Consider the following 26,774-nt stretch of genomic DNA (forward strand, 5'->3'; position numbering starts at 1 on the left):
AAAGTGTGAAAATAACATATTACAGATATCGCCAAATGAATATCAAGTCCGAATTTTCGTTGCAAAACCACTTGACTTCGAGAGTCGTTCAGCGTACGTCATAAGTTTAGAAGCCAAAGACCAATCGGCACGACCCCTGCGGGCAACCGCTACTGTGTCTGTCGGCGTGAGAGATGTCCAAGATCAGCCTCCGATCTTTCTTAACGCGCCCTACTCACCTACTGTTGCTGAAAATACTCCACCGGTAAGTTTTAATACTTTAAGATCTTGATTTTATTGATGATTTTTGTGAGGTGAGTACACAACTTACAATGTTTAGTACGTGTTAAATGTAAATTTGAAACTACAATTGTGATGTGATTACCCGTAAATCAGTTTCGTAAATATGACAAAAAAAATCCTTATTATAAAGACATCGGCCCTGATACTACAGCTATTTTTTTTTTTAAGACAATTCACACCAATTGACCTAGTCCCATGTTAAGCTGGTTAAGCTTGTGTTATGGGTACTAGGCAACGGATATAAATACATATTTTAGATAGATAGACATATATATATTTAAACACCCAAGACCTAAGCAAACACCAAATGCTCATCACATCGATGTTCGTCTCAGCCGGGGATCGAACCCGGGACCCATGGATTCGCAGTCAGAGGTACTAACCACTAGACCAATGAGTTGTCAAAAATATACACAATAAAAGGATATTTAGGTAAAATAAAGCGCACTAGCCCCCACCCTAGGATTCCCAGTCTCTTCCTTTTGACATGTTATCTTAGAGTATTGATAGCTATATTATGCAATTCACACATAATTTTCAGGATACAAGCATATTGGAAATAATAGCTAAAGACGGCGACACGGCAAATCCACGCCCAGTTTTATTGACCCTCGAGGGGGACTCGCAAATGTATTTTAAGTTACTGCCAGAAAGACCTATTGGAAAAGCCACTCTGGTCACTACTGATAATCCTATTGATAGAGAAAGTGACGTTGTTGTACAAAATGGAGGAGTTTATACATTTAATATTAAGGTATGGTATTTTGTTCCCTTTGGATTAGATACTCTTGGGCCGTAGTTCAAGTGAACAGGCGATAATTAAAGATTAAAGTTGGCACTTGGTAGAGAGTGCCGGTGACCCCAGAGCTGGTGCTTTCCTCGCTCATGGAATAAGTATCGCAATACAGCGAGGAAATGCTGCCAGCGTCAAGGTACACTGCCACAGGGACCAACCTTTTGAAATTTGCTTTAGTGTTATCAGTTTTTAATAATTATTATTACTATGTAGGTTAATAATATTGTAATTACTGTATATTTATGTGTTGGTATCTAAATATGTACTTTATCGTATTTACCTATGTTCTTATAGTCTTTGTCATTTTTAAAAGCTATCCAGTCGAGAATTATCTATTTTCTAACTATTAAAAATAGCAATTAGGGCCGACAATAACTAATTTTAATATATAATCGTATCATTTATTTTTTCAGGCCACAGAACTCATCAATAACGAAGTGCCATCAGACTTTACAGTCATACCGATCACCGTAATAGTTACCGATGTCGATGACCATCTTCCAGAATTCAATAAAAAGGTCTTCGATATATCTATCCCGGAAAACATAGAGAACGGAAGTCCCATCCCTGGACTATCCATTTACGTCGAAGATGTAGACTTAGGCCAAAATAGCAAATATGATCTGAAACTTCGCAACGTGAAAAATTCCGAGGATGTGTTTGCGCTGAGCACCGACCGCGGAGAAGGAAGGTCTCCGATAAGTGTCAAAGTCAAAGATTCTTCAAAACTAGACTACGACGTCGAAGACGAAGACAAAAGACTGTTCAGTTTCGATATCGTTGCGTCACTTTACAATACGGAGCTATCTTCGGCCAGAGTCAACGTGAAACTGTTGGACGTAAACGACAATTCCCCGGTTTTCGAAGAACAGCAATACAAGTTGAATGTTCTAGAAGACTCTCCGATCGGAACTAAAATTGGCGACATAGAGGCGGCCGATAAAGATTACGGTATTTTTGGTGAAATAGAGTACACTTTGAGCGGGTTTGGATCGCATTATTTTAAGACCGATATACATGAGGGTGGGATATTCGTTGCGCGTGAGTTGGATTATGAATCTCAGAAAAGTTATAGTTTAACACTTTTTGCTAAAGATGGGGGCGGTAAAGGGTCGACTACTAGTGTTTTTATAGAAGTTTTAGATGTAAATGACAATGCGCCAGTGTTTGAGGCGGCCGAATACAGCCGCACAATACGCGACGGTGCTACCAGCTTTGAACCCCAACTAGTTATTCGAGTTAGTATTTTTTTTAATATTTATTATTTATTTATTAAATAAATACATACATTATCCTTACAGACTATGCCATTACGATAATGTCGAGAAAAATAAATAAAATATAATAAAGTATATAATATAGACAATATCGCTACTGTGAATTCACTCTGCTAACATATAAATATGTCGATAGTGTCGGAGACAGATTTCAGTAGGCGCAACGTCTTTGATAACGGGGATCTGTGCAACAGGCTGGTTCTGGCTGGTATCCAATTTATTGTATTCCACCATCCCTAAGACAAATATTGTTAGGTACATTTAAGGATAGTTGGGATAGACACCATTAATTACGTATAAAGAAATAAACTATTAATACTATTCCAGGCATCGGATATAGATGGTCCCACACAAGGTGGAGGTCGAATACGGTACTCTTTGGAGTCTGACAATAGTATTACACATAAGGGACAGGTATTCAGTATCGATGAAGAGACAGGAGAATTGGAAATTGTGGATAAAGTGGAAACTATGGATACGCCCCGGGGACAGTATGAGCTGCTTGTCAGGGCCACAGATTACGGTAAATTGACTTTTAATCATTGGTTCTGTTCTGTTAATGTTAATGAAGTTTTAAGCTATTTCATAGATTTTATCGCGGGCTTTCAGCGCGGTGACCGATTTAAAAAATTCCGTAACGAAAATAAAAACCTAACACACGATGACGTAATATAGAGCGGGACAAAAAGCATACTGCGTCTCACATCTCGTAGCGTAAGCGCAGCCGGTACGCGTTAGAGTGAGACAGTCTATATAGGCGTGTTAGTCTGAGTCTGGTAGAGTGGTAGATTTAATTAATATCAAAGAAAAAAAATACTACATAAATAAAAAAATTATAAATAACTAGCAGACCGGCCAAGCGTTGCTGTGGCTAAGGTTTTTGTTATATTATATATGTAGTAGTAAACTATTCAAGGGAAACGGTAGGAGAACTTATGTGAAAGGTAGATATAAGTAGCGGCACGAAACTCTAGCGCTGACCGTTATTGCGCAGAAGTAAAAAATAAGGTACCTGAGGAATGAAGAGCGTCGATTGGCTCTCCAGTCGCATTTTGTCCCCCGCGCGACAGTACACATGCGCAGCAATCCCCTCCACGTATCGGCCAGCGCTAGACTTACGTGCCGCTGGTTATAGCTTATGTGAAACGTTGATACTTTTAACACAGCGCCATCTGTTAGAATTGTGTCCAATAATAAACAAATAATTTGTAATAAAATTACATTGCGTGTATAAATTGAGATGTAAGCTATCCTATCTTTTAAGTTGGATCAAACTACTCACGGTGTGCAAATTTGATTGATATCGGTTCGGTAGTTTAGGATTCCATAGCGGACAAACAACGTGACACGTAATTTATATATATTAATATTATAATTGCACAAGTTGATAAAAAATGCTATGCAATAGCTTTACCGCGGCAGTCCCCGAGTGCCACACGTTTTTATTTAATATCGTAATATTTCAGGAAACCCACCTTTGTTCAACGAAACTCGCGTATACGTCCGAGTGGGCGTTCCCGGTAACCAACGTCCAACATTCAAAGGAAATTATCATCACTACAAGTACACCGTCAACCAAAGGAACGATATAAACGAAGACTTCACTTTCGACCTTAACCCAATGAATTATAAGGCCAATATACGCGAAGACGCAAAGCCAGGAGATAACGTGACGACGGTGTTGGCGAATGATCCAGATGGATTGGATGATTTGTTAACTTATCATATTTTGTCTGGCTCAAAGGACAATTTTGTCATAAATGAAAAGTAAGTTAAGTCTTTTAAACCAAATATTGTAACCATAGAGAGTGTTCAGATATGTTGTTTGGATCTGAGTTTTATCATTGGTTAAGGTAGAATACAAAATACCACTCGTACCACCTCGACGTCCGTCGTTCCACAACTAAGCGTTTCTTAAGGCAGTTTTTGTTGTGCACCAACACTATGTGGAACCAGCGGTCCAATTCAAGAAAAGAGCGTACAAATTCTTAAAAGGCCGGCATCGCACTTGCAGGCCTTCTAGCAATGAGGGGGCGAGAACATGGGCGGCGGTATCACTTAACATCGGGAGCTTTTAGCCCGTTTGCTTCCTGTTACATTAAAAAAAAGTAGTTCTGTCTATAACGCGGTAGACCCGAACCGCGTTTTATTTTTTTAAAACTTCAAAAACTGGAAACATGAATTTAATAAAATTATTCAGTTATTTATAACAATACAATTGAAAGTGCAAAGGCACGCAAAACTAATTATAGACTAATCATTAAAAATTTTACACTACAGAAATATCTCTTGAGCAATATCCGCGTTAGACGTTTCTGCAGTTTTAAATTGAAACTCTTTTCAGAACTGGAGTTATAACCGTGTCGAACGATGCAAACTTAGACCGCGACTTAAACGCAGACCGATACGAAATCATCGTATCGGCGGTGGACAGCGGTCGTCCAGCCCCCGAAACGGCCACCACCACCGTCTTCGTTCACATCACCGACGTCAACAATAAACCTCCCATCTTCAACTCGACTCAAACCACAACATACATATCGGAGACATTACCTCTCAACAGCTCCGTGACTCAAATCACCGCTTACGACACGGACGTAACCGCCAAACTGAAGTATTCTATTCGGGAACCGGTCAAAGCGTTTTCTAAAGCCGGAGTACAGCTGAAACCCAACTCAAATTATGACTACAAAAGCATCTTCCGCATCGACGAAGATTCCGGCGAAATATTCGTCAACGGAAACCTGGATTACAGTCAGGCCTCCATCGTCATTCTGACTATCAAAGTGGTCGATGTGAACGCCGAGCTTAATAAAGAGCAATTCGCCACAATTGAGCACACGATTTATATCCAGCCGTATGCGGACGATAATCCTAAATTTATAAATCCCGGTTGGAGTAACTCGAATCCCTTGATACACCACAGAATAAAGGAAGAACAGCCAATTGGAAGTACTGTTTTAGTTCTGATGGCCGAAGATCCTCTGACCAATTCCAAAGTGACAAATTTTAAGGTGGTCGATTCTGAAACTGGGCTACTTCAAGTGGATCCTTTCAGCGGGCAAGTGGTTCTGACGAGGCATTTGGATTACGAGGAGTTGAAGAGTCCCAATTTGACTCTGACCGTGCAGGCGGCCAGTAATGACGGAAGCAAGTACAGTACGGCTAAAGTCGTAATAGAAGTGGCTAACGTGAATGATAATGCCCCAGTTTTTGAAAAAGAGGTAAATGTTTAATCTATTGAGAATATCACTATAATATTAATAATATCTCTATGTATATAAAATTCCCGTGTCACAATGTTCGTTCCCATACTCCTCCGAAATGACTAGACAGATTCTTATGAAATTATTTATGCAGTTCAGTCTGAGAATCGGCTATTATCTATCTTTCTAACCCCTAAGTTTTAAGTTCAAAATGTGTTATTTTATTTTTTTAGACAAAATTTTTTGGTTTTATTTTTTAATGATACAGCATAGAAAAATATATGCAACCCTTAATTTGCATCTACCCTCTACGATCAACCCCTATATTTTATTGTTAGTTAAAAACTTATAACTGAGGTTTATATAGAGAAAAGTCACAGAAAAACCTAAAAAGTTTTCATTCTCTAGGGTAGCATAGCAAAATTTTCCGTGTTGGTATGTACTAAAAAGGTAGGCTAAGTAAAATCACAATAAGGAAAAACGCAGTTCGCGGGGGCAGCTAGTAATACTATATAATACTTCCAACAGTTACCAATTTAAAGTAAAACGTAATTAAAAATGTAACGTCTTCGTCAAATTTTATTTTGTTATTTCAGTTGTACAAAGTGAGCGTACTGGAATCAATTAAGCATCCAGAACAAGTGACCACGGTCAAAGCTGAAGATAAGGATGCCGTTTTATCTGATATTGATAAGGAAAGTGGATATTCCGACGTCAGATATGCTCTCAAAGGAGAAAATACGGAATTGTTCGTTATTAATAATGTCACTGGAGTCTTACAGGTAAGTCTTTTATCAGCCGCCGTTCCACAAACGAGAGTTTTTAATTCTCCGTACCTACGTGGAAGCGCCTCATCAGTTTAAAAAAAAACAAAATATTAAGCGCCTAACTGATACCTCATCCGCGTTGTTAAGAAAAAAAATACTAGTAAAAACTAGAATTGGATTTTTTTTAATTCATGTTCACCATAATTGTCATGTATTTTAGAATACATATCTTGTAACATATACTGTAGAAAATCCATTAAATAGGTGTACTTTAATAAATAAATTTCGAACTAATGCAAATTAGCATATTTTCTTGAGCAGTTGTTCGTACGAACTTTTCTAGTTTTGGTGACAGAATACAAATGGTAATGTATGAATTGAATGAGATTTTTTTCTTTTGTGTTAGTTATACAATTTTAATGGTGTTTCATCCGCTTCATGAGTCAGCATAATCTCTTTGTATAATTTTATTTATTATTCAGACGAGAGATTCAGAGAGAGATTCTAGACGGCCTAGATCCATAATAATTGACTTTTCCAATATTTTCTTTACATAAGATCGTCTCATCGACATGTCAATGTCAGAGGGCTCGTGAGTGCGTTGCCGGCATTTTAGTAATTGGTACGCTCATTTATTGAAGGACCCTAAGTCGAATTGGTTCAGAAATACTTTAGTGGCCAGCTGGTTCCACATAGAGATGTTGCACGGCAAAAACTGCGTGAAAAACGCTCAGTTGTGGAACGACGGACGTCGAGGTGATACTGGTGGAATTTCGCATTCTGCCTCGACGTTGATGACGAATCTCAGCTGGAGATATTACTCCGAACAACTCCTGTGAACACTATATTACAGGTGGCACCGAACAAGTCACTAGATCGTGAGCGTCAATCCGTCCTTCGGTTGGAGATAGAAGCTTTCGATTGTCCAGCTGGAGGATCCGAGCGACTGAAATCTACTGCAGTTATACTGCTGGATGTGCTTGATGTCGACGACAACTCTCCTGCGTTTGAAAAGGCCGTTTATACCGGTAAATAATAACTTATAGACCACAAGCCCATGAACAAAAAATACCTGTGAAATGACCCAACCTGAATTACGCTTAGAAGGCTGTTACTATATCTGAAAATAGCTCTGAGCACTATGCCGTCATTTCTGAGCGGTTGCAGAAGCAATATAGGTCATTTATTACTGTACGGCATTTGTGTGATTTCTTTTGGACACATATACAGATACTTTACCCGTAAACGCCGTACATATTTCCAGCGGAGCGGTCGAAAGCCAAGGGTCGGAACCCTACCCCTACACCCATATACCCTAAGGTCATTGTAAAATGTACGGCAACATGTTCAAAATATTATTTAACACGGACAATAATGTTTTATAATTATGCCGTCCAAATATTATAGTTAATATTTGTGTAATTAAATATTTATCGAAATTTCAGGATTTACCAAGTTCTTACTGCTGTAAGATCAGAGAATAATGTACGGCAACTTGTTTTTTTACATAATGTTACTAAATATTACCGTTGTACATTATAACCGTTCATTATAAATGGTAACAAATAAAAATATTATGATAAAAAATATATGAAATTTCCGAAATTTATATGACTTTTCAAATGCTCCTAGAGTAATATGGGGAGTAATATTTTCAAAGATTATTGTTATTTTATATGTAACAAATATAAATAAACAAAAAAAACCAGATGCCGTACATTTTACTCCAGATTATTCTTTACAGCTGATAAAAACTTCGACGACGTTTGAGGTGTCCCTTAAGGTCATTAATAACTGTACATATCTGTGTATACTACCATAAGGCTGTAAAGTATATTTACAGCCTTATCGTACCAGCAGAGAGAGGTAAAGGAAAAATATTTTTAACAAAAATAAAAATATAATACAGGGCGTCCCAAAGTAATGAGACATGAAGGGAAAGTACCTTAAATATCGCAGATAGGGTATTTTACTAAAAGAAGACTTTATGTTATTTTTAAAAGTTAGTAATTCTGCATTCAAAGATTTTTTTAAAACTACTTGCCTCGTCTGGAAATCGAACCGGCTTAAATTAAAAAAAAAGCACCCCTACTTTTATGATGCCAATCGAAAGAATGGCCAAAACATAATAACTTTTCTAAAGTAACAGACTCGTAGGGGATTTTTTTAGGCCGAATACGATAGATAATGTTTTTAATTTGATTAAAAAGATATATTCACGCTGTTCCTTTCTTTTAAAATACTATGTTACTTAAGAAGAGTTATTAGTTTTTGGCCATTTTTTCGATTGGCATCATAAAAGTAGGGGTGTTTTTTTTTACATTTAAGTCGGTTCGATTCCCAGACGAGGCAAGTAATTTAAAAAAAATCTTTGAATGCAGAATTAATAACTTTTAAAAATAACATAAAGTCTTCTTTTAGTAAAATACCCTATCTACGATATTTAAGGTACTTTCCCTTCATTTCCCATAACTTTGGGACGCCCTGTATTGGTAGGCGGTGGTAGCGGACTATCGAAAGTGTACGGCATTTATCTTTTATTGAAGATTGTCTAAAGTATTAATAACCTGTGTTATTGCCGTACAGATAAAATTCACCGGAAAATGACTCTTTTCTGAGGAAAGTAATTTACCCCATACACCAATGTGTTCCACAAAAAATGTACGGCATGCTGGAAAATGTTATCTATTTGTGAAGTACTCTCAAGATCATTTAATTTTATGTTGTTTCATATCATCATCACCTATATGCTAATCAGACATATGTTGCGACCCTTGGCTTTCGACCGCTCCGCTGGGAATATGTACGGCGTTTACGGGTAAAGTATCTGTATATGTGTCCAAAAGGAATCACACAAATGCCGTACAGTAATAAATGACCTATATTGCTTCTGCAACTGTCGTCGAATTAAAAATTTGCACCGACTTCCGGCACCATCACTTTTGTACGGCACTAGGTTTTTCGACATTTATTTTTAATCATCTATACACTTATAACAAAGCCGTACATTAATAATTAGTCGAAATTCCCCCATTGTACCTGAGAAAGTCCATTCACTCACGTACTCACATGTACCGCTCAGAAATGACGGCATAGTGCTCAGAGCTATTTTCAGATATAGTAACAGCCTTCTAAGCGTAATTCATGTTGGGTCATTTCACAGGTATTTTTTGTTCATGGGCTTGTGGTCTATTAGTTCTTGCAGCAAAGCTAATTAGACCTTAGTAATTTAACTATGTGATAGTTTTTTTTAAATTAATTGTCTCTTCACTGAGACATCGTGGAACATTACGATCTAGCCTAACTTAACTAATAAGTAATTTAAGTTTAACCTAATTTACTAAAAAGGATATTTGACATAAGATATTGTCCAATAACACTACTGTCAGTCTCTATTAAGGGGACGACACTCTTTTCTTGAGTACTATCTTTAGTCACTTACAGAACCCGGCCATTTATAAGTCGCATCGTGCTTTAGAGAGAGATACTCGGCTAGCGCCGTCTCTGTCACCCTTGTCAACACAGCCGTTTAGTCGCTGACTCGTCAGTCGTAGTTCAACGTCGTTAGTGTTTCGTTTCGTGTGATAGAGATGACGCTCTCAAAAGCCGAAGCTAGCCGAGTATCTATTGCTAAAGCACGATGCGACTTATAAATGGCCTGGTACCACTGTTTAGCAGTTAAGATTAACACTTTTTAATAGTGATTAGATATAGTCCATGTTTTTTAATTAAAAAAACAATGGCTCTTAAATGTTATGAACATTAGGATTTGTTTCATGATCATTTGCTTCTTCTAGTAGGTGATCAGGCTTCTGCCTCACACACGTCCAGCGATAAAATGAAATACATTAACTTCCAAATAAATTGTCTATGAACTTCCTACTCCTGTAGCTGGCAAGTTTGGTGCAGTTTAAATTTCTTTGCAGCAGCTTTTCTTTGCGGAAATGTTTCAAATGCAAACCAATACAGGATTTAGATTTTTTAACACAATTTTTCAGCGGTCGTTCCGGAAAATGTCCCGATCGGGATTAGTGTTGTAAAACTACTTGCACTGGACCCTGACGAAGGGCTCGGAGGAGAAATAAAGTATGACTTCCTGGATGAAGGGGAAGCCAATGGTAAGGTTTTAGTTTTATTTAATTATTTTGGAGGTATCTTTCAATAAAATATTTTTCATGCTATCTCAGTTTAACCTCACATTAAATAAATCCCAGAATATTAAAAGAATCAAATATATAAAATGCAAAATAAATCTTCAGTTCCTTTTTCTCTTTTTAAATCTAATGTGAATTATGTATTAAAATTTATATTTAATTAACAAATCCCTTTACAAAAATGATAAACAAAATAATTTATTAAGTAAATAGTCATACATACACAAACACGCACTCACATAAACATATATACGTTACGCACAGTACACTAATATTTTTAAGCATTTTTCTACAGTAGGCCGTCATGATAATTCTTTGTTAATACAAACATACATTTAATTCTGTAAGTTTTATAAAAGCTGTTGGCTACCTCAATAAAAATAAATATTTTTTAGGTTTATTCGTGATAGACCCTACTACTGGTGAGGTAAAAACTCGCAAGGAACTGACCGGCAGAGGTCGAACGGACCCCTACAGGTTGTTAGTAGGGGCAACAGATGGCGGAGGTCACAATGGGGACGCGTCTTTGGCGATTTATATTGGAGATGTAAGCGCTAATGATGGCGTACCGCGGTTCATTCGACCAGCGGAAGGAGAGAACTTGTATATAAGTGAAGTAAGTTATAAAACATATTTCTATTCTTTGGACTAATTGGTACGAGTTTCAAAATATTTTTTTTCTCTAGATTCGGTGAACTTCGTATCACCTACATATATTTGTGTCAAAACTTTTTTTTTTTGAAACCAGACAGATCGGACCTCATTCTACAGCTATGAAACACAAATTTCTGAAGGCATCTATTATATATATGACAACCAAGTGAACATTTTTATTTCTAAAAATACTGAAAACATCAAACATTTCCCAGCTAGAAACAGTTTTTATTGTAAAATTCAATCGTCGTTTTTAGTCATTTTCTTTATTTCTTATTTATGTTGTACCTTCCCTCAACTTCCATAAATATTTCAATATCATAATCGGTCCAGTCATTCTCGAGTTTCATTTATATATAAAGATAAGATGCGAAAGATGCATGCTGTTTTGCTGGAATATTTTTTTAAAAGTTGCTAGTATTTTTATTCTATTTTAATGTTTTCTATAAAGGTTTACCAAAATAAACAACAGTAACAAGTAATATATTCTAAACTTCAATAAATACGTGGCATTCATTATTTTATCGAATGCTTTTTGCATAACAAATTATTATGCTCTAAAGATCGGTCGTTTAATTACTTCAGAATGCCACGATTGGGTCAGTGGTGTACCAAGTGGTGGCGAGTGATCCCGACGACCCCACGCAGCCTTCTGGACAGCTCACGTACCACATTCAAAGGACCGGTGATGATGCTGCAGTACTCGCTATTGGTAAGAAACGATCTATCGTTAAAGGTTTGCTGGAGGCTCAAGATCCCGTGTTAGTGTGGTCTAGTCGCAATATCAAATAGTAATCTGTGAACTTAACTCAAATGTGAAATAGTTCATAAGTTACATCAACTTTAAAATTTTCCAAATTCCTTCTGCAAAAACTAGAAGTTCAGGCACCTCTCTTTCGAATTATTCGCGCTTATAACGGATTAAGCAGTACTAATCCGGAGCTGGAGTATGTATATTGGGTAGTGGGCTGATCAATTTTAAAGAAAGAATTGTTAGCAAAGTGCCTATCGAATCCGCTGTTTTTCTGGTATTTTTTTGTAACCTAAATTTAGTTTGTTTACCTAAATTAGTATACTTTTTAGATATAAGACTGTAACATATAAGTAAATATAGTATTATGTATGATATGGCTAATTTGAATAAATAAATAATCTTTTTAAGTATAATCATTAATCAGTTACAAATTGACGCGAATTGTAGCCGTTATTATTAGAAATAAAAACGTAGCGACTGTATTTGCTACCGTTGCTACAAACAAAGATCTAGGTGTTTACTTAATAAATTCCCCCTTTATCCTCTCAGACCACTTGGTCTTCTGCTCTTCGTATATTGGGGTATCACACGTGTCTCCAAGCAGCGAATTCTAGATGAGGCTGCATCTAGAATTCGCCATCCCTATTAAATCTTTGTTATTCCATCTACGAACCAAGTCCAGGCTGTCCATAAAAAGTTCTTGCCCAAATTACCAAATACAACAAACCGTACATACTACAATGAATTATTGCGGAAAAATACTTAAAACACTTTAAAAATCGTTAATTGAATTGAAATTGTTAATTGAATAAAAATATAATTTATTCCTTTAGATAAAATAATTAAAATGTTTAATAGCTAAAATTATAGATTAACATTTTGGAATGAATTTATGCATTTTTATTTACACTATTATTATCTCCAGATTCAGAAACAGGTGTATTAACAACTCGCCAATCGCTGGATCGGGAGCGAAAAGCCGCGTACACGTTGGTGCTCGTCGCCTCAGACCGAGGTGCGCCTGCGCAACAGAGCACGCGCATCGTCACACTTCACGTCACCGATGTGGACGATCATAAGCCACACTTTGCGAGGAATCTAGTAAGACGAAAGATTTCTGCTGTTATTTGTTTTAAGATCTTAGAATACCAATAGAAATCAGAAATGGTTTTTGTTTTATCTACTTACCATATGAGCTTCTGTTTTTATTTATATTTATTTTCAAAATGTATCATAATATTATGACTAAATAACAAACTTATATTATCCACGCCAGAACAGGTGAATCTCCAGATATTCAAACCCAAACCGTATTTCTTTCTGCAATAATTGCAGATATATTTTAGTTAATGGAATTGCCGAGGAGCCGACAACTCTTTCTACCATATCAAGTCCTCATATATTTTTTTAAGACATACACAATCATACCTCACAAGCTCCAGAACTCGCATTACGATATTTTACCGCATTTCCAGGACGATCCACCATTACTGATGACAACAAAAGAGGAGGTGCCAATCGGAACCGTAATCGGAAAGATTAAAGCTGTCGATGAAGATATAGGAGATAACGCGCTCATAGATTATCGAATAACAGGTAATTTTTTTGACTTTCTTTCATTTATTTCGTTGTCTTCTTTAAGTGATATTTGTTCCTGTTTAAAAAGCCAGTGGCTCTTCAGGTTGCTGCAAGGTCTTGGTTTCAGATTTCTTTCTTGGTGATTTATTTTTTCTCGTGGATATGTAGATGATCAACCCGACATATTATGCTGTAGATTTTTTGGATTACTCATTTACAAAACCTTGCTCGCTCGGCATACTGATACATTGTTGCTTAAGTTAAACAAAATACAAGATTTATTTTGACAAGCATTTATAGGCAAACTACAAACACGAAGAGAAAAAATATATGGACTCATAAATTTAAAAAACTAAAGGAAAATTGATTTCGAAGTGTGAAAAGACCTATGGATAACCAGACCTAACTCGTTTATTCTCAATCTGGACATAGGGTTATGCTGGTTTCATCCCGGTATTTTCCTTCACCGTACGAGCGAGTGTTTACTGCGCACTTATAATAGAAAATCTATTGGTGCATAGCCGTCATTTGAACGGACCACACGCTCAAGCCACTAAGCCAATGGAGCATATACATTTGATTTTGACGTGATAACGTCTTTAAAATCGTTTTAGTCGGGTGACATGTTCAGAAACTTGTGTCACACCAAAACCTCACGAGCGCGATCGCAGGTAAAATGAGAGAGAGACGGACCGATCTCCCGTCTCTCTCACTCTAGCGGCATACAAACGAATGGAGATTTGTATGAATGTATGTATGAAGAAAAATGTATATCATAGTCGAATAAGTAAACTTGTCATTTTACACCCGAAATTTATCATCAAAAGTGTGAATAAAACGATAGATGTAATTTAAAATTTGAAAAAATTGTTATCTTCATTAATTCCTTACTTCCCAAAAACTTATATCACCAATAAGACGTTATCACGTAAACATCTCGATCGTAAACCTACTTTACAAACAACCAATATTTTTTTAATTCCACATGACATTTATTATATTAAAATCCTTATATTTACATTTAAAATGTATTTTATTTCAAACTTTATCGACACTCGCACGTAACCACAAAAACTGTGTAGCGCGTATGTGTACGTGCACGTAGCTAACCTTTGAGTAGTGCATGCGTTATTATATTGTTGGATACCGTCCGCTTAACTTTTTATATCTTATTTTGTAATCGTTAGAACATTAAATCAATGAATTAATTTAAAATTAGTGGCTATATCATCTACGTTTTTCAGCGGGAAATGAGCTAGACTACGTGAAGTTAGAGAGAACGAACAACAGCGAGGCACTCGTGAAGGCCGGAGCTAGACTCGACAGGGAGAGCTTAGCGCGCATTCTCATCACTATCAAATGTTTCAAACTAGGTTCTAAACCTAGGTTCACTAGATCCTATAACAGACTGGTAAGTATTAAGCGTCCTAATCGATTCCTAAACTTTATGATTTTATGTAGACTTTTGCACCAAAATTTATTTAATTTGAAGAATTGTGACCGCAAAAACGTGGATCTTTCGAATCTTTCATCTTATAGCGCCATCTCATTTGAAGGTTGGCGATCATCATGGCTACTTTAAATTTTAGATGCCGCAGTTCTGAACAATGAACAACAAGTCCAAGGACTTTGATAAAACCATTATCTAAGATTCTTCAACCGAGACGTGCGTCTGCGGCCACTTTGCCTTGTATGATTAGTTGAAGGAGCTTGTTTTGGTGTTTCGTAAGACGAATCCTGGTAAAACAAAAAAGGATTTGGATTAAATTTTATTAGATTAGACCCAGAACTGTTTTTCCTTTTCACGAACATTGGGGTACAAATTTTCAAAGTTATATATAGCAATTAATTAAATATTTCCATTATTAAATTGATATTATGTTTTAAATAATATTTAATAGAATTTCCTCTCTTTGATAACACTCTCCTAAAAGCCTCAGCTAGCATCAGAATACTGAGCGTTGACATATCGAATGACGTTCAGTTTCGCGGTCATTTGGAAGGGAAGGCTAAGTTAGCCTCCAAAAAGCTTGGTGTGCTCAGCAAAGCGAGGCGGTACTTTACTCCGGGCCACCGCTTGCAACTCTAAAACCCTTAAAAAAAAAATTGTTTATTGACAATATTATTTTATTTTTTGTAGGATCCATCAGAAGTCCAAGTGGCGATAAAGGTCCTGGACGTCGACGATCACCTGCCTCAATTCGAGACCACGAACATGACTATCGGCGTCCGGCTCAACGTGGCCATAGACACGACAATCGCCATCGCGAAGGCCATAGACAAGGACCCCGACGCTCTGCCCATAGACTACAGCGTCGTGAACGTGAGATTCGAATCACCGATCAAGTCGAAATCGCTGGATAACATCACAGACGTAATTGTTATCAACAATAGTTCGGGAGAAATGCGGATCATGAAGAATTTGATACATTATGCTGATGGTATATTTAAGTGAGTAATTTTCAAATTCTTTTAATCTTAATATACCTATATAAATTACATGTCACGTTGTTTGTCCGCTATGGACTCCTAAACTACTGAACCGATTTCAATCAAATTTGCACACCGTGTGCGGTTTGATCTAACTTAAAAGATAGGATAGCTTGCATTTCAATTTATACCCGCAATATTATTTAATTGCAAAATATTTGTTTATTATTTGATAGTCACAATTCTAACAGATGACGCTGTGTTGAAAGTACCAACGTTTCACATAAGCTACAATTTTTTTTTTTTTTTTTTTTTTTTTTTTTTTTTTTTTTATTTTTTTTTTTTTTATTTTTTTTTTTTTTTTTTAAATACAATTCACACCAATTGACCTAGTCCCATGCTAAGCTGGTGAAGCTTGTGTTATGGGTACTAGGCAACGGATATACATACATATTATAGATAGATATACATATAAATACATATTTAAACACCCAAGACCTAAGAACAACACCAAATGCTCATCACATTGATGTTCTCCTCAGCCGGGGATCGAACCCGGGACCAATGGATTCGCAGTCAGGGGTACTAACCACTAGACCAATGAGTCGTCGCATAACCACCAAAAACGCATGATGGTGACGACTGGCGTTCTCCTACCGTTTTTCTCGAATAGTTTACCACCATGTGATATAACAAAAACCTTAGACACAGCGACGCTTCACCGAGTCTGCTAGTATCTGTAATAAAATAGAAAACGTAAAATAAATGACATAAAGGAAAGTAGTGTCTGACTGGAATAGGCTTCCGGAAAGTGTAATTAGTGCACCTCTTTTTAAACAGGTTGTAATAAGAAATTATTTTTCAAATCCGCAAATACGTGCGCATCAGGTTCTTAAGTGTTTATTTATTAAAAGTACTTTACTCTAAAAGGTCGGCAACTAAACATAGCTCCCGGCGTAGCAGCTGTCCATGATCACTTTATTTAAAGTTCTCATTTGCCCCCTGTCCCATAAAAAAAATATCTACTGTCATAACATTTGAACCATATTTTCCTTTCAGATTGACAGTACGAGCAAATAATTCAAACGAGACCGACCGATTCAGCGACCTTCACGTTGAGGTGAGTTATTTTTAGTCTTTTTCCAGCTTCGATTTTGTTTTGGCAGTGTTGGGCAAAAAGTAATTAAATTAAAAGTTACAAATTACAGTTACATTGTAGTTAGTAATTAAAAAACTTTTTAATCGGTTACTTATGTAATCAATTACAATGAGTAGATACAGTTATTAATTACAAAGTAATTTAATTGCAAGTTAATCTAATTATATCTATGTAATCCGTTATATTGTAATTAAACATTTACGTTAGTAATGAAACACCTGCTTTTACCAAAAATGCCCTATTCATTTATTTTTTTAATAACACGAAAATGAAACATATTAATTACAATACAATATTTTTAATCATCTGTCAATAAATGTATAATTACAATCTTTTATAACTTATAATTTTCATTTGATTGATAGATAGATAAGATTGATTTACAATTTGTTATCGTTTTCTGATTTATAATTTAAATTAACTTTTAATATAACTCTTTTCTCAAACATTATCGTCAAACGTTTTCTCATTTGTTCTCGTTACGATTATTATTATATTGTACATAATTACGTAAAGATACATAATTTGCATTAACATATGCCAGGTAGGTATATAAAATTATAAATATAGCAAAAGTTCAAAGTTTAAATTACAGAGGACCAATGGTATCCTTAATGTGTTGATCACAAAGAACACGCATTTGTATGCTGTCCATGCCCCATTAGAGGAAATCTGGATATAATCTGAAATTAATAAATTAGTATTATATTATATTGTATAGCAAGCAAGAAAATTCTAGAAGGTACTCGTCTGGGAGACGTCTCGTCTTGTATTTGCTTCAGATTTCTGTATCTCTTTAATGGCAGCTTTTCCTATTAAAGTAGTAAGTGATCAGCCTTTTGAGACAGACACACGCCGTCGACTTTTTGAGTCTCAGGCTGGTTGTGACTCACGATGTTTTCCTTCATCGTACGAGCGAGTGTTAAATGCGCACGTAGAATAGTTCGTTGGGACGACCTTATGGCATAAACACGAGATACCATACAACAAGCAGATTGTGTTTATATATGTTTGTTCGTAGGTGGTGGTTGTCCGTGAGAGAGATTTGTTGAGACTAGTGTTGCCAGCCGGACGCGCTCGTCTCGCAGCTCTGAAGCAAAACATATCCGAGGTCCTGGAACAGAAACAGCTGAAGATACAAATACATGACGCTACGCACGACGCCTTCTATGACAACTTGGGGTGAGACAAATATACAGTATTTACAATTATTTACTTCCGAATTAATAATAATATAAGATAAATAAAAATTAACACAAATTTAAAAAGTTTGGTCCCTGTGGCCTTTAACGCTGGCAGCATTTCCTCGCGGTATTGCGATTCTGATTCGTCGAGGAAAGCACTCAGCAAGCAGCAAAAGATTTTAGTTTATTTCTTTTTAGTTATATTTGTAGTGATACATGTAAATTTGGTTTTCTGTAAATTTTTATGCGTGTTACATATCCATTGCACTCCCTTTGCCCCGCATAACCAATACCTGTACCCTTCTTACGCAACACAGTTTTAAAAGGAAATGGACAATAGAGATCAGAAGCTTTTGATCGGATACCTCACATCGGACCGGTCAATTCTCAACTAGATAAGTTTATAATATAGATTATTTGTCGTGCACCTATCGGGCCGATTAAATAGTTAGAGCTGATTTACACAGGGTCAGTAACTGACTACAAATTCGAGGCAAATCAGTGCTGACCCGAAAAAAACCCTGTGTAAACTGATTTGAAGCCAGTACAGTGGCTTGAAGTCAGCGCTGACTTGAATATTCGGACACGAATATTTTAAAGTCAGTTGGCGCCCCCCGCCACCCGCGCACCCCCGCGCCAGCCAAATAAACCCCGTGTAAACAGACAAGTCAGTGCGTGGTTACTCACTGCCGATGCGTTGTAGAGTGACCACGTTTTTTTCGCTGGCAATAAAAATGAAGCTTAGCGAAGACGAAACCTTAAAATTGGTGCAATTATATGGCCAGTTTGTACTCCGCAGGATCTTCAAATCGCAATTGCTTCAGCAACAAAGCAGAGCCACCAGTTTCGTTTCTATCGTCAATCCATTTTCTTACCCATTGTCGTTTATTTTTAGTTATCTCATTTTCTACCATTTCTATTCACTCATTCAACAGAAAAATTGATAAATTTTTCAACAAATAATTAAATCGTCGTTTCAGTTGTTTTCGCGAATTCATTTTTCCCACTGACTTCACACACGTGTGCTCATCGTGAGTAACGCACCACTACTACTTCCTTCATGTAAACAGTTAAAGTCAGTCGCGGCGCCGACATTGGCGACATTGGCATTGCGACTGACTTATCTACTGACCCTGTGTAAATCAGCCTTTATATTTAGTAGTTAAGTTTTAATTATTATGATTAATTAAAGTATTTAAATACATTTTGGTTTTTTTAGGATTCACTGCTGGCCCTCACTTAATTTGCGTTTCTTGTAATTTACCCTCAGTTGGTGTTTATTTTTTTTATTTTTTCTGAGGTTCCAAGAAATCACTTATTAGCGATTAGCCTAATAACTTATGTAACCTGTTTAAGGTTTTAATAAATATATTATTCCAGACCCTGCTTCCAGTTCCGGAAAACGGACACGGGTGAAGCTTTAACACCGAAAGCCATGAAAGCAACGATCCGATCCTTAGGGGTTGAGTTTCAGCAGATTTTACAATCGCACGAGGTCCGAAATATCACCGAGTGTGGGGCCCCACGTGCTCAACACTCGCACTCACAGAGGGCCCTCCTAGCGGTGGCTGGTGTGTTGCCTTTAGCCGCTGTTGTTGCTATCGTAGTCCTGTGTTGTATGCATTCGAATGGTAAGTTTGCCACTGCTCAAGTAATAGTTATAAGTAGAAATGAGATGGATAGATACCGGATACTGAATCACGAATATTCGGCCAACCTTAAAGTCGAATATCCGGCCGAACATTTATTTATTTACAAAAATACATACATTATGTTATACATATATTATATGTATAATCGTATGTTATAGACTCGTTAATACGTTGTATAAGTTTAAAAAGTAATAAAATATATATTTACAGCGAAAAGTCGAATGCGCTCCGCATTACTTCTATCCCGAGAGCCTTCGACGGGGCCCCCGACGAACGTTTCGGGCCCTACCAGGATATACGCCGAACCGCTTTATTCTACTTGAGTTATATAATAAATGGTCACAATTGTTACGCTTATTTACGCTCTTAAAAATCAGCTTAAAGAATATTTACTTAAAAGACAAAATATGTTACTTTTCGTTGATAACGGGACAGTGTGTGTTGATAATTTTCCTCTGTAATAACCGATTCCAAATTTGACTTATGTCAATGTCTGGAATCCGATTCCAATAATTCATCCGACGCTCATATTCTTTAAAACCCCTTTTACAAAAAAAATAATTTTTAAGCTATTGCATAGATTTTATCGCGGGCTTTGAACGCGGCGACCGAATCAATAAATTCCGTAACGAAAAAAACCTAACACACGATGACGTAATATAGGTGCGGCAAATACGCGTTAGAGTGGGACAGAACGCATACTGCGCATTCCCATCTCTCTGACGAGATCGGTGACGTAGCGTGAGCTCGGCCGGTGCAGCCGGTACGCGTTAGAGTGAGACAGAGCGTATAGGCGTTTTAGTCTGAGTCTGGTAGAGTGGTAGATTGAAATAATATCAAAGAAAAACAAATACTGCATAAATAAAAAATAAATAAATAATAATAACTGCATAAGTTAAAAATGCTATGCAATAGCTTTACCGCGGCAGTCCCCGAGTGGCACACGTTTTTTTTTTCAAAAAGTTTTAATATTACGTTGTATGAAATTAAATTTTGCAACCGAAGTTACAGGGTAACCCTGCTGATTGAGTTATTTTTAATGAATCATTATATATTTGCTTCCATATTAATCAAAAGGTTATCAAGTGTGTACAAATAATGTGATATCTGACTGAATATTGTATATGTCATTACATAGCAGCTGTTTTCCTTGATACTGAGGTCATTCAATTCAAATTATATTATATTTTATTCATGACCTTCATAAAAATATACAGTAGGTACAATGTAACCTAGAGTAATATATATATATATATAGTATATACTATAGTAATAACAATATAGGATAAATAGACATTTTTTTTTTAATTAGCATTTCTTCGCTGTATTGTAACTTATTCGTTCCACCAGGCGAAAAATTATCGCCTGTGCACTTGAACCCCATGGCCCAAGTATCTACTCCATAGGGAATAAAACCATAGGAGGAAAGGAGGTAGGTTCGAACCCCGGCTGTGCACCAATAGACTTTCTGTTTATGTGCGCATTTTTACTCAAACGTTGAAGGAAAACGTGACGAAACCGGCTTGCCTTAGACCCAAAAAGTCGACGGCGTTTTGACACAGGAGGCTGATCACCTACTTGCCTATTAGATTAACAGATCGTGAAACAGATACAGAGATCTGTGGCCCAGATCTAAGATGGCTGTAGCGCCACTGTTTTTTTTTCATGTGATTCCTTTACTAAAATCATAAACGAAGCTATAAATGTCTTCAGACTTTAAACAATACTTTCGCAAACTTAAAATATCACAAAGTTGTATTGATTCTGTAGTTAGAACATGTGTTTGATATGATCTTGAAAATGTATAATTTAAGTCTGTGTTTGAGAATACTTGAAGAAAAGAAGACCTCAGAACTTCAAAATGGAAAAATTGTGTAACCTATACAATCTTGACATTGGCTTATAATCAAAAAATATAGTTTATTAGTTTTTATAGTGTACGTTACATTCTAAGTCATACATACAAATTATTTATTTTATACATTTTTGTAAATAAAATTTTATATTGATTCATTTGTTTTATTCTCTATACCTACTATTAAAAAAAATATCTATCTATTTATTAATAATGTTCCGGCCCGTTTGCCCCAGTTTTGTAAAAAAAACTATTTACTAGATATTTACAAAAGAATAATTTACAGCTTAGATTTGTTATATAATTTTATCTTATAATCCTAATATCCTAGCTTCCTTCAGTAGGTACCAATGATCGAAACCACTTTACGGTTAAAGGCCTCCTTCAGATCTGTCTCTTCTCTTCAAATAAATGACAATGGCTTTTTTCTCCACTCTGATTCCTGCTAACGCTTCTATATCTTCTATGCACCTTTTTTTGAGGCACCTTTTTTCCCTTGGCCCATAAATTAGATTTGTTTTCCTTTGGGCATAACAGACACTCTTTATCGTTGATTATTTCAGTTACCAGACCTACACCAACCCGATACAGTAATTGTTTCACCGGGAATGAAATCGTATACCTCCGAGTTATACGCCTGGTTAAACCACGGATTCGTGTATACCGTTTAATTATTAAAAAATATGCACAGCAATTAATTCTAGAGTAGAAACTAGTTTAAACATATATAGTCTAGTCGACAAGTTGAAAATGGAACAAAATAGAGATACTGCTCTTAAAATTATGTGCGATAGCTCATTGGATCCGGAATGTCGTCTAAAAAAATGTGCTAAAAGCGTGTATTAGCACATAAAAAATTGCAAAAGTTATAGACAATTAAAGATGAAAAAAAAAAATGGCATTTAGTTTTTTGCCAATATTTAATAAACTATTAATATTTAAGAAATTTCAAATAAAGATTCTGAAAGAGGAGGAAATTTCCAATAAAAAACTCCCCGCTCCCGGAACTCTATCTCCATTATTTATAATTTTAATTTAACGCTGAAAATAGGTCTGCGGGTGAAATTTTTAGGATTCGCGCGTGGCGTCAAAAGCGACTACGGCACATTAATTAATTTATTTAAGGTATTGAATATTTTTTTTTAAATTTGAAAAAATTATGGTGTGTTCTGAACACTATAATTAATTTATTCCCGTTGAAAATTTTACTTAAAGTTAATTTTTCAACAAGTTAAGTAATTGTTAACTAACGAAATTTTCTCGAACGACCGTCTTAATTGTAAGTGAAAAAAAATGTTTAAATAATGGTCGTAAAAATATTTCGCTTCGTAGAGCCTTTCTTACATACATACTTAACAAGATCGTGCCATAAAAGTTAAAGAAATATTTATACTTTGTTTATAACAATTTTTTTACTGAAACAAAAACTTAAAAATCCATGTAATGTTGTTAAAAAAATTATTTTTTTCTAAATCATCATATAATCGTTTTTTTATTAATACAAGATATTTATTGATTTGCAAAAAAAAAAAATCCCGCCATTTGTTGATAAATTTTTTTTAAACAAATTGATTAAATCAATATTATTTTTTTTTAATTTAACACAACTTTATTATATTAAAAATTTTATGATTTTTAAAAAATTTTTTTCCTTAATAACAATTTTTAGTTGTTTATAATCGTTTTTTTTAATTTTCTATTGTTTAAATAATTAGTTAAGAATTTTTTTTTTTTCTAAAAATCATAATTCACAGTCCTCTATAAAGTAACAGAATTTTTTTTTTTTAATCAACAATTCTATTGTTTATTAACTTACCAATTTGTTATAAACAAATATTCAACTTTTTTTTATTTTTTTTCTAAAACTTCTAAAATTAACAAAAACAACCATATATAACAAAGTATAGAAAAAAAAATATATGTTTAAATAAAAGTAATATTCATGATAATCAAAAAATTTACAAAAAAATTTTTTCAATAGAATTGTTGATTAAAAAAAAATTTTTTCTGTTACTTTATAGAGGACTGTGAATTATGATTTTTAGAAAAAAAAAATTTCTTAACTAATTATTTAAACAATAGAAAATTAAAAAAAACGATTATAAACAATTAAACATTGTTATTAAGGAAAAAAATTTTTTTTAAAAATCATAAAATTTTTAATATAATAAAGTTGTGTTAAAATTTAAAAAAAAAAATATTGATTTAATCAATTTGTTTAAAAAAAAATTATCAACAAATGGCGGGATTTTTTGCAAATCAATAAATATCTTGTATTAATAAAAAAACGATTATATGTTGATTTAGAAAAAAAAAAAAATTTTAACAACATTACATGGATTTTTAAGTTTTTGTTTAAGTAAAAAAATTGTTATAAACAAAGTATAAATATTTTTTTTTAACTTTTATGGCACGATCTTGTTAAGTATGTATGTAAGAAAGGCTCTACGAAGCGAAATATTTTTACGACCATTATTTAAACATTTTTTTTCACTTACAATTAAGACGGTCGTTCGAGAAAATTTCGTTAGTTAACAATTATTTAACTTGTTGAAAAATTAACTATAAGTAAAATTTTCAACGGGAATAAATTAATTATAGTGTTCAGAACACACCATAATTTTTTCAAATTTAAAAAAAAATATTCAATACCTTAAATAATTTTAATTAATGTGCCGTAGTCGCTTTTGTCGCCACGCGCGAATCCTAAAAATTTCACCCGCAGACCTATTTTCAGCGTTAAATTAAAATTATAAATAATGGAGATAGAGTTCCGGGAGCTGGGAGTTTTTTATTGAAAATTTCCTCCTCTTTCAGAATCTTTATTTGAAATTTCTTAAATATTAATAGTTTATTAAATATTGGCAAAAAACTAAATGCCATTTTTTTTTCATCTTTAATTGTCTATAACTTTTGCAATTTTTTATGTGCTAATACACGCTTTTAGCACATTTTTCTAGACGTCATTCCGGATCCAATGAGCTATCGCACATAATTTTAAGAGCAGTATCTCTATTTTGTTCCATTTTCAACTTGTCGACTAGACTAATAACGCGGACCGTGACCCCGAATTATGTATGATTTAACTGTTTACGGTATAAAGGTCATATTTTAGTAACAGACAATGGCTATTTATACATATTAAATGGGATTTAAACTAGAACTGTAGTCAGAAGTTCAGACAGACATTAATTATTAGATACAAATCTGATACAAATTATCTTTATATACCCAAATAAGGTATAACGTCACCTCTTTAATAATAACAAATCACAATCTATGTTCTGCAGTATTTCAACTTCGACGGTCGTATCTGTCGTTTCGTGCAACTTATAGATATTATCTATCATTAAGTATAGGTGTGATTAAAAATGTTATATATAATTATTTTAATAATAGGGGCTTTAATAGCTCTTAGTGTTTATCATAAAGTTAATATTGCAGTGTGCTCATCTAATAGACGTTTGGAAGGCAAAACTGCCTTGGTTACTGGAGGTACCTCTGGTTTAGGATTGGTTATAGCCAAAGATTTTGCCAAACGGGGCGCAAAGGTTATAGTCGCTTGCCCTTTTGAAGAAGAAGGCACAAATGCAAGGAAAGAAATCATCGAAGAATCTGGTAATGAAAATGTTATCTTTAAACACCTTGATTTATCGTCCCTAACCTCCGTTCGTGAATTCGCTATGGAAATTAAGAAAACAGAAAATCGTTTGGACATTTTAGTGAACAACGCGGGGGTTGGAATACCTGGAGATTTTTTAACCAAAGATGGCCTCAATTTTATTATGCAAGTCAATTATTATGGCCACTTTCTACTCACACTACTTCTACTGCCCCTTCTAAAGAAAACTGGGACCAAATCAGATCCAGCGAGAATTGTCAATATGTCATCTCTGTCACATAGATACGCAAGTTCGGACGTTGACAATTATAACAGAGCCGGTTACTGGTGTACAATAAGAACATACAGTAATAGCAAACTATGTTTAGTATTCTTCTCGAAAGAGTTGACCAGAAGATTATCAGGTACGAACGTGGTCGTGAACTGTTCCGACCCGGGCTATGCTGCGACAAGAATATACAAAAGCACGAGCAAATTTCTCGGCTTCCTAGCATTTAGTTTGGTTCTTCTTTTTGCTAACACAGCGTTTCAGGGGGCGCAGACAGCAATTTATCTAGGCGTAGATGAGTCTGTCAAAGGCAGTGGAGAGTACTATAAAAATTGTAAGAAAATTGCTGCTGCCTCAAAAGCAAACAATGTATCAAGCATTAAGAAATTATGGGAACAATCAACTAAGCTCGTTAAACTGAGTGACGAAGAATTGCGTGAGCTGTTGCAGATATAATTATATCTGCAACAATTAATTAATTAATTACCCACGTGAGACACCTGTACTAACTCGAAGTTATCTGTTATTATTTCGTAATTTACGTGATTTATTTTATATGTTTAAATAATGATATTTATTTATTATAACTTACAAGTAAAAACTAATAACATCAATTATTAGGGATGCAATGGGTAACAAGCGATGGAAAAACAAAAGAAATAAGATGCTTAAAGAGAAAGATTATATGTCAACATCCTCTTTTTGTTATTATTGATGGTGAACTTATTTTTAAATGACTTGGTATTTTTAAAAGTACGATTACGGGTTAGTCTATAAAAGCATAATTATAATTGAAATATGTTCAAAAAAAATAGTTTAAATGTTACAGATAAAATTTTATTTGTAATATTTTACTGAAATATAATTATTGCCGAAAAATGTTTATATTTGTTTCCCATGTGAAATCCCACCTCATACTACAGCTATGAAACACACATTTCTGAAGAAGAAAAATCTGAAGGCATAAATAAAATCAAATGCAATCAGTCATCCCCCTTCCTAGTGGGAGTGCCATGCAATGCCGTCTTTACCATTAGAGCACACGGGGCCCGTGGCCAGGGGCCCCGAAGGACCGACAATAATTATTGCTCTTACACATTAATTCTCACAACATTTTTTAGTGGGAAAATTTAGTC

At 35.0% G+C, this 26,774-nt stretch overlaps 2 protein-coding genes across 2 annotated transcripts in view; both read left to right on the forward strand.

Moving 5' to 3' along the window:
• LOC125056552 (cadherin-23) overlaps positions 1–20,548 on the forward strand; it is a 31,931-nt gene extending 11,383 nt beyond the window's left edge. The window contains exons 6-24 of the mRNA XM_047659702.1: positions 26–244; positions 824–1,036; positions 1,492–2,316; positions 2,683–2,878; positions 3,822–4,122; positions 4,700–5,579; positions 6,158–6,343; positions 7,182–7,356; positions 10,327–10,446; positions 10,878–11,098; positions 11,722–11,848; positions 12,816–12,991; positions 13,366–13,486; positions 14,713–14,879; positions 15,609–15,919; positions 16,958–17,018; positions 18,079–18,239; positions 19,622–19,872; positions 20,104–20,548. Of these exons, the coding sequence (XP_047515658.1) occupies positions 26–244; positions 824–1,036; positions 1,492–2,316; positions 2,683–2,878; positions 3,822–4,122; positions 4,700–5,579; positions 6,158–6,343; positions 7,182–7,356; positions 10,327–10,446; positions 10,878–11,098; positions 11,722–11,848; positions 12,816–12,991; positions 13,366–13,486; positions 14,713–14,879; positions 15,609–15,919; positions 16,958–17,018; positions 18,079–18,239; positions 19,622–19,872; positions 20,104–20,216 (4,824 nt within the window). The 3' untranslated portion in view covers positions 20,217–20,548. The remainder of the gene's footprint in view (positions 1–25; positions 245–823; positions 1,037–1,491; positions 2,317–2,682; positions 2,879–3,821; positions 4,123–4,699; positions 5,580–6,157; positions 6,344–7,181; positions 7,357–10,326; positions 10,447–10,877; positions 11,099–11,721; positions 11,849–12,815; positions 12,992–13,365; positions 13,487–14,712; positions 14,880–15,608; positions 15,920–16,957; positions 17,019–18,078; positions 18,240–19,621; positions 19,873–20,103) is intronic.
• A 4,470-nt stretch (positions 20,549–25,018) lies between these two features.
• LOC125056802 (retinol dehydrogenase 13-like) lies at positions 25,019–26,334 on the forward strand. Its single transcript, XM_047660090.1, has 2 exons — positions 25,019–25,101; positions 25,193–26,334. Coding segments are annotated over exons 1-2 (903 nt in total). The 5' UTR covers positions 25,019–25,100; the 3' UTR covers positions 26,095–26,334.
• Positions 26,335–26,774: the final 440 nt, after the last annotated feature.

Source organism: Pieris napi, chromosome 15 (assembly GCF_905475465.1).
Source record: "Pieris napi chromosome 15, ilPieNapi1.2, whole genome shotgun sequence".
NCBI classification, from domain to species: domain Eukaryota; kingdom Metazoa; phylum Arthropoda; class Insecta; order Lepidoptera; family Pieridae; genus Pieris; species Pieris napi.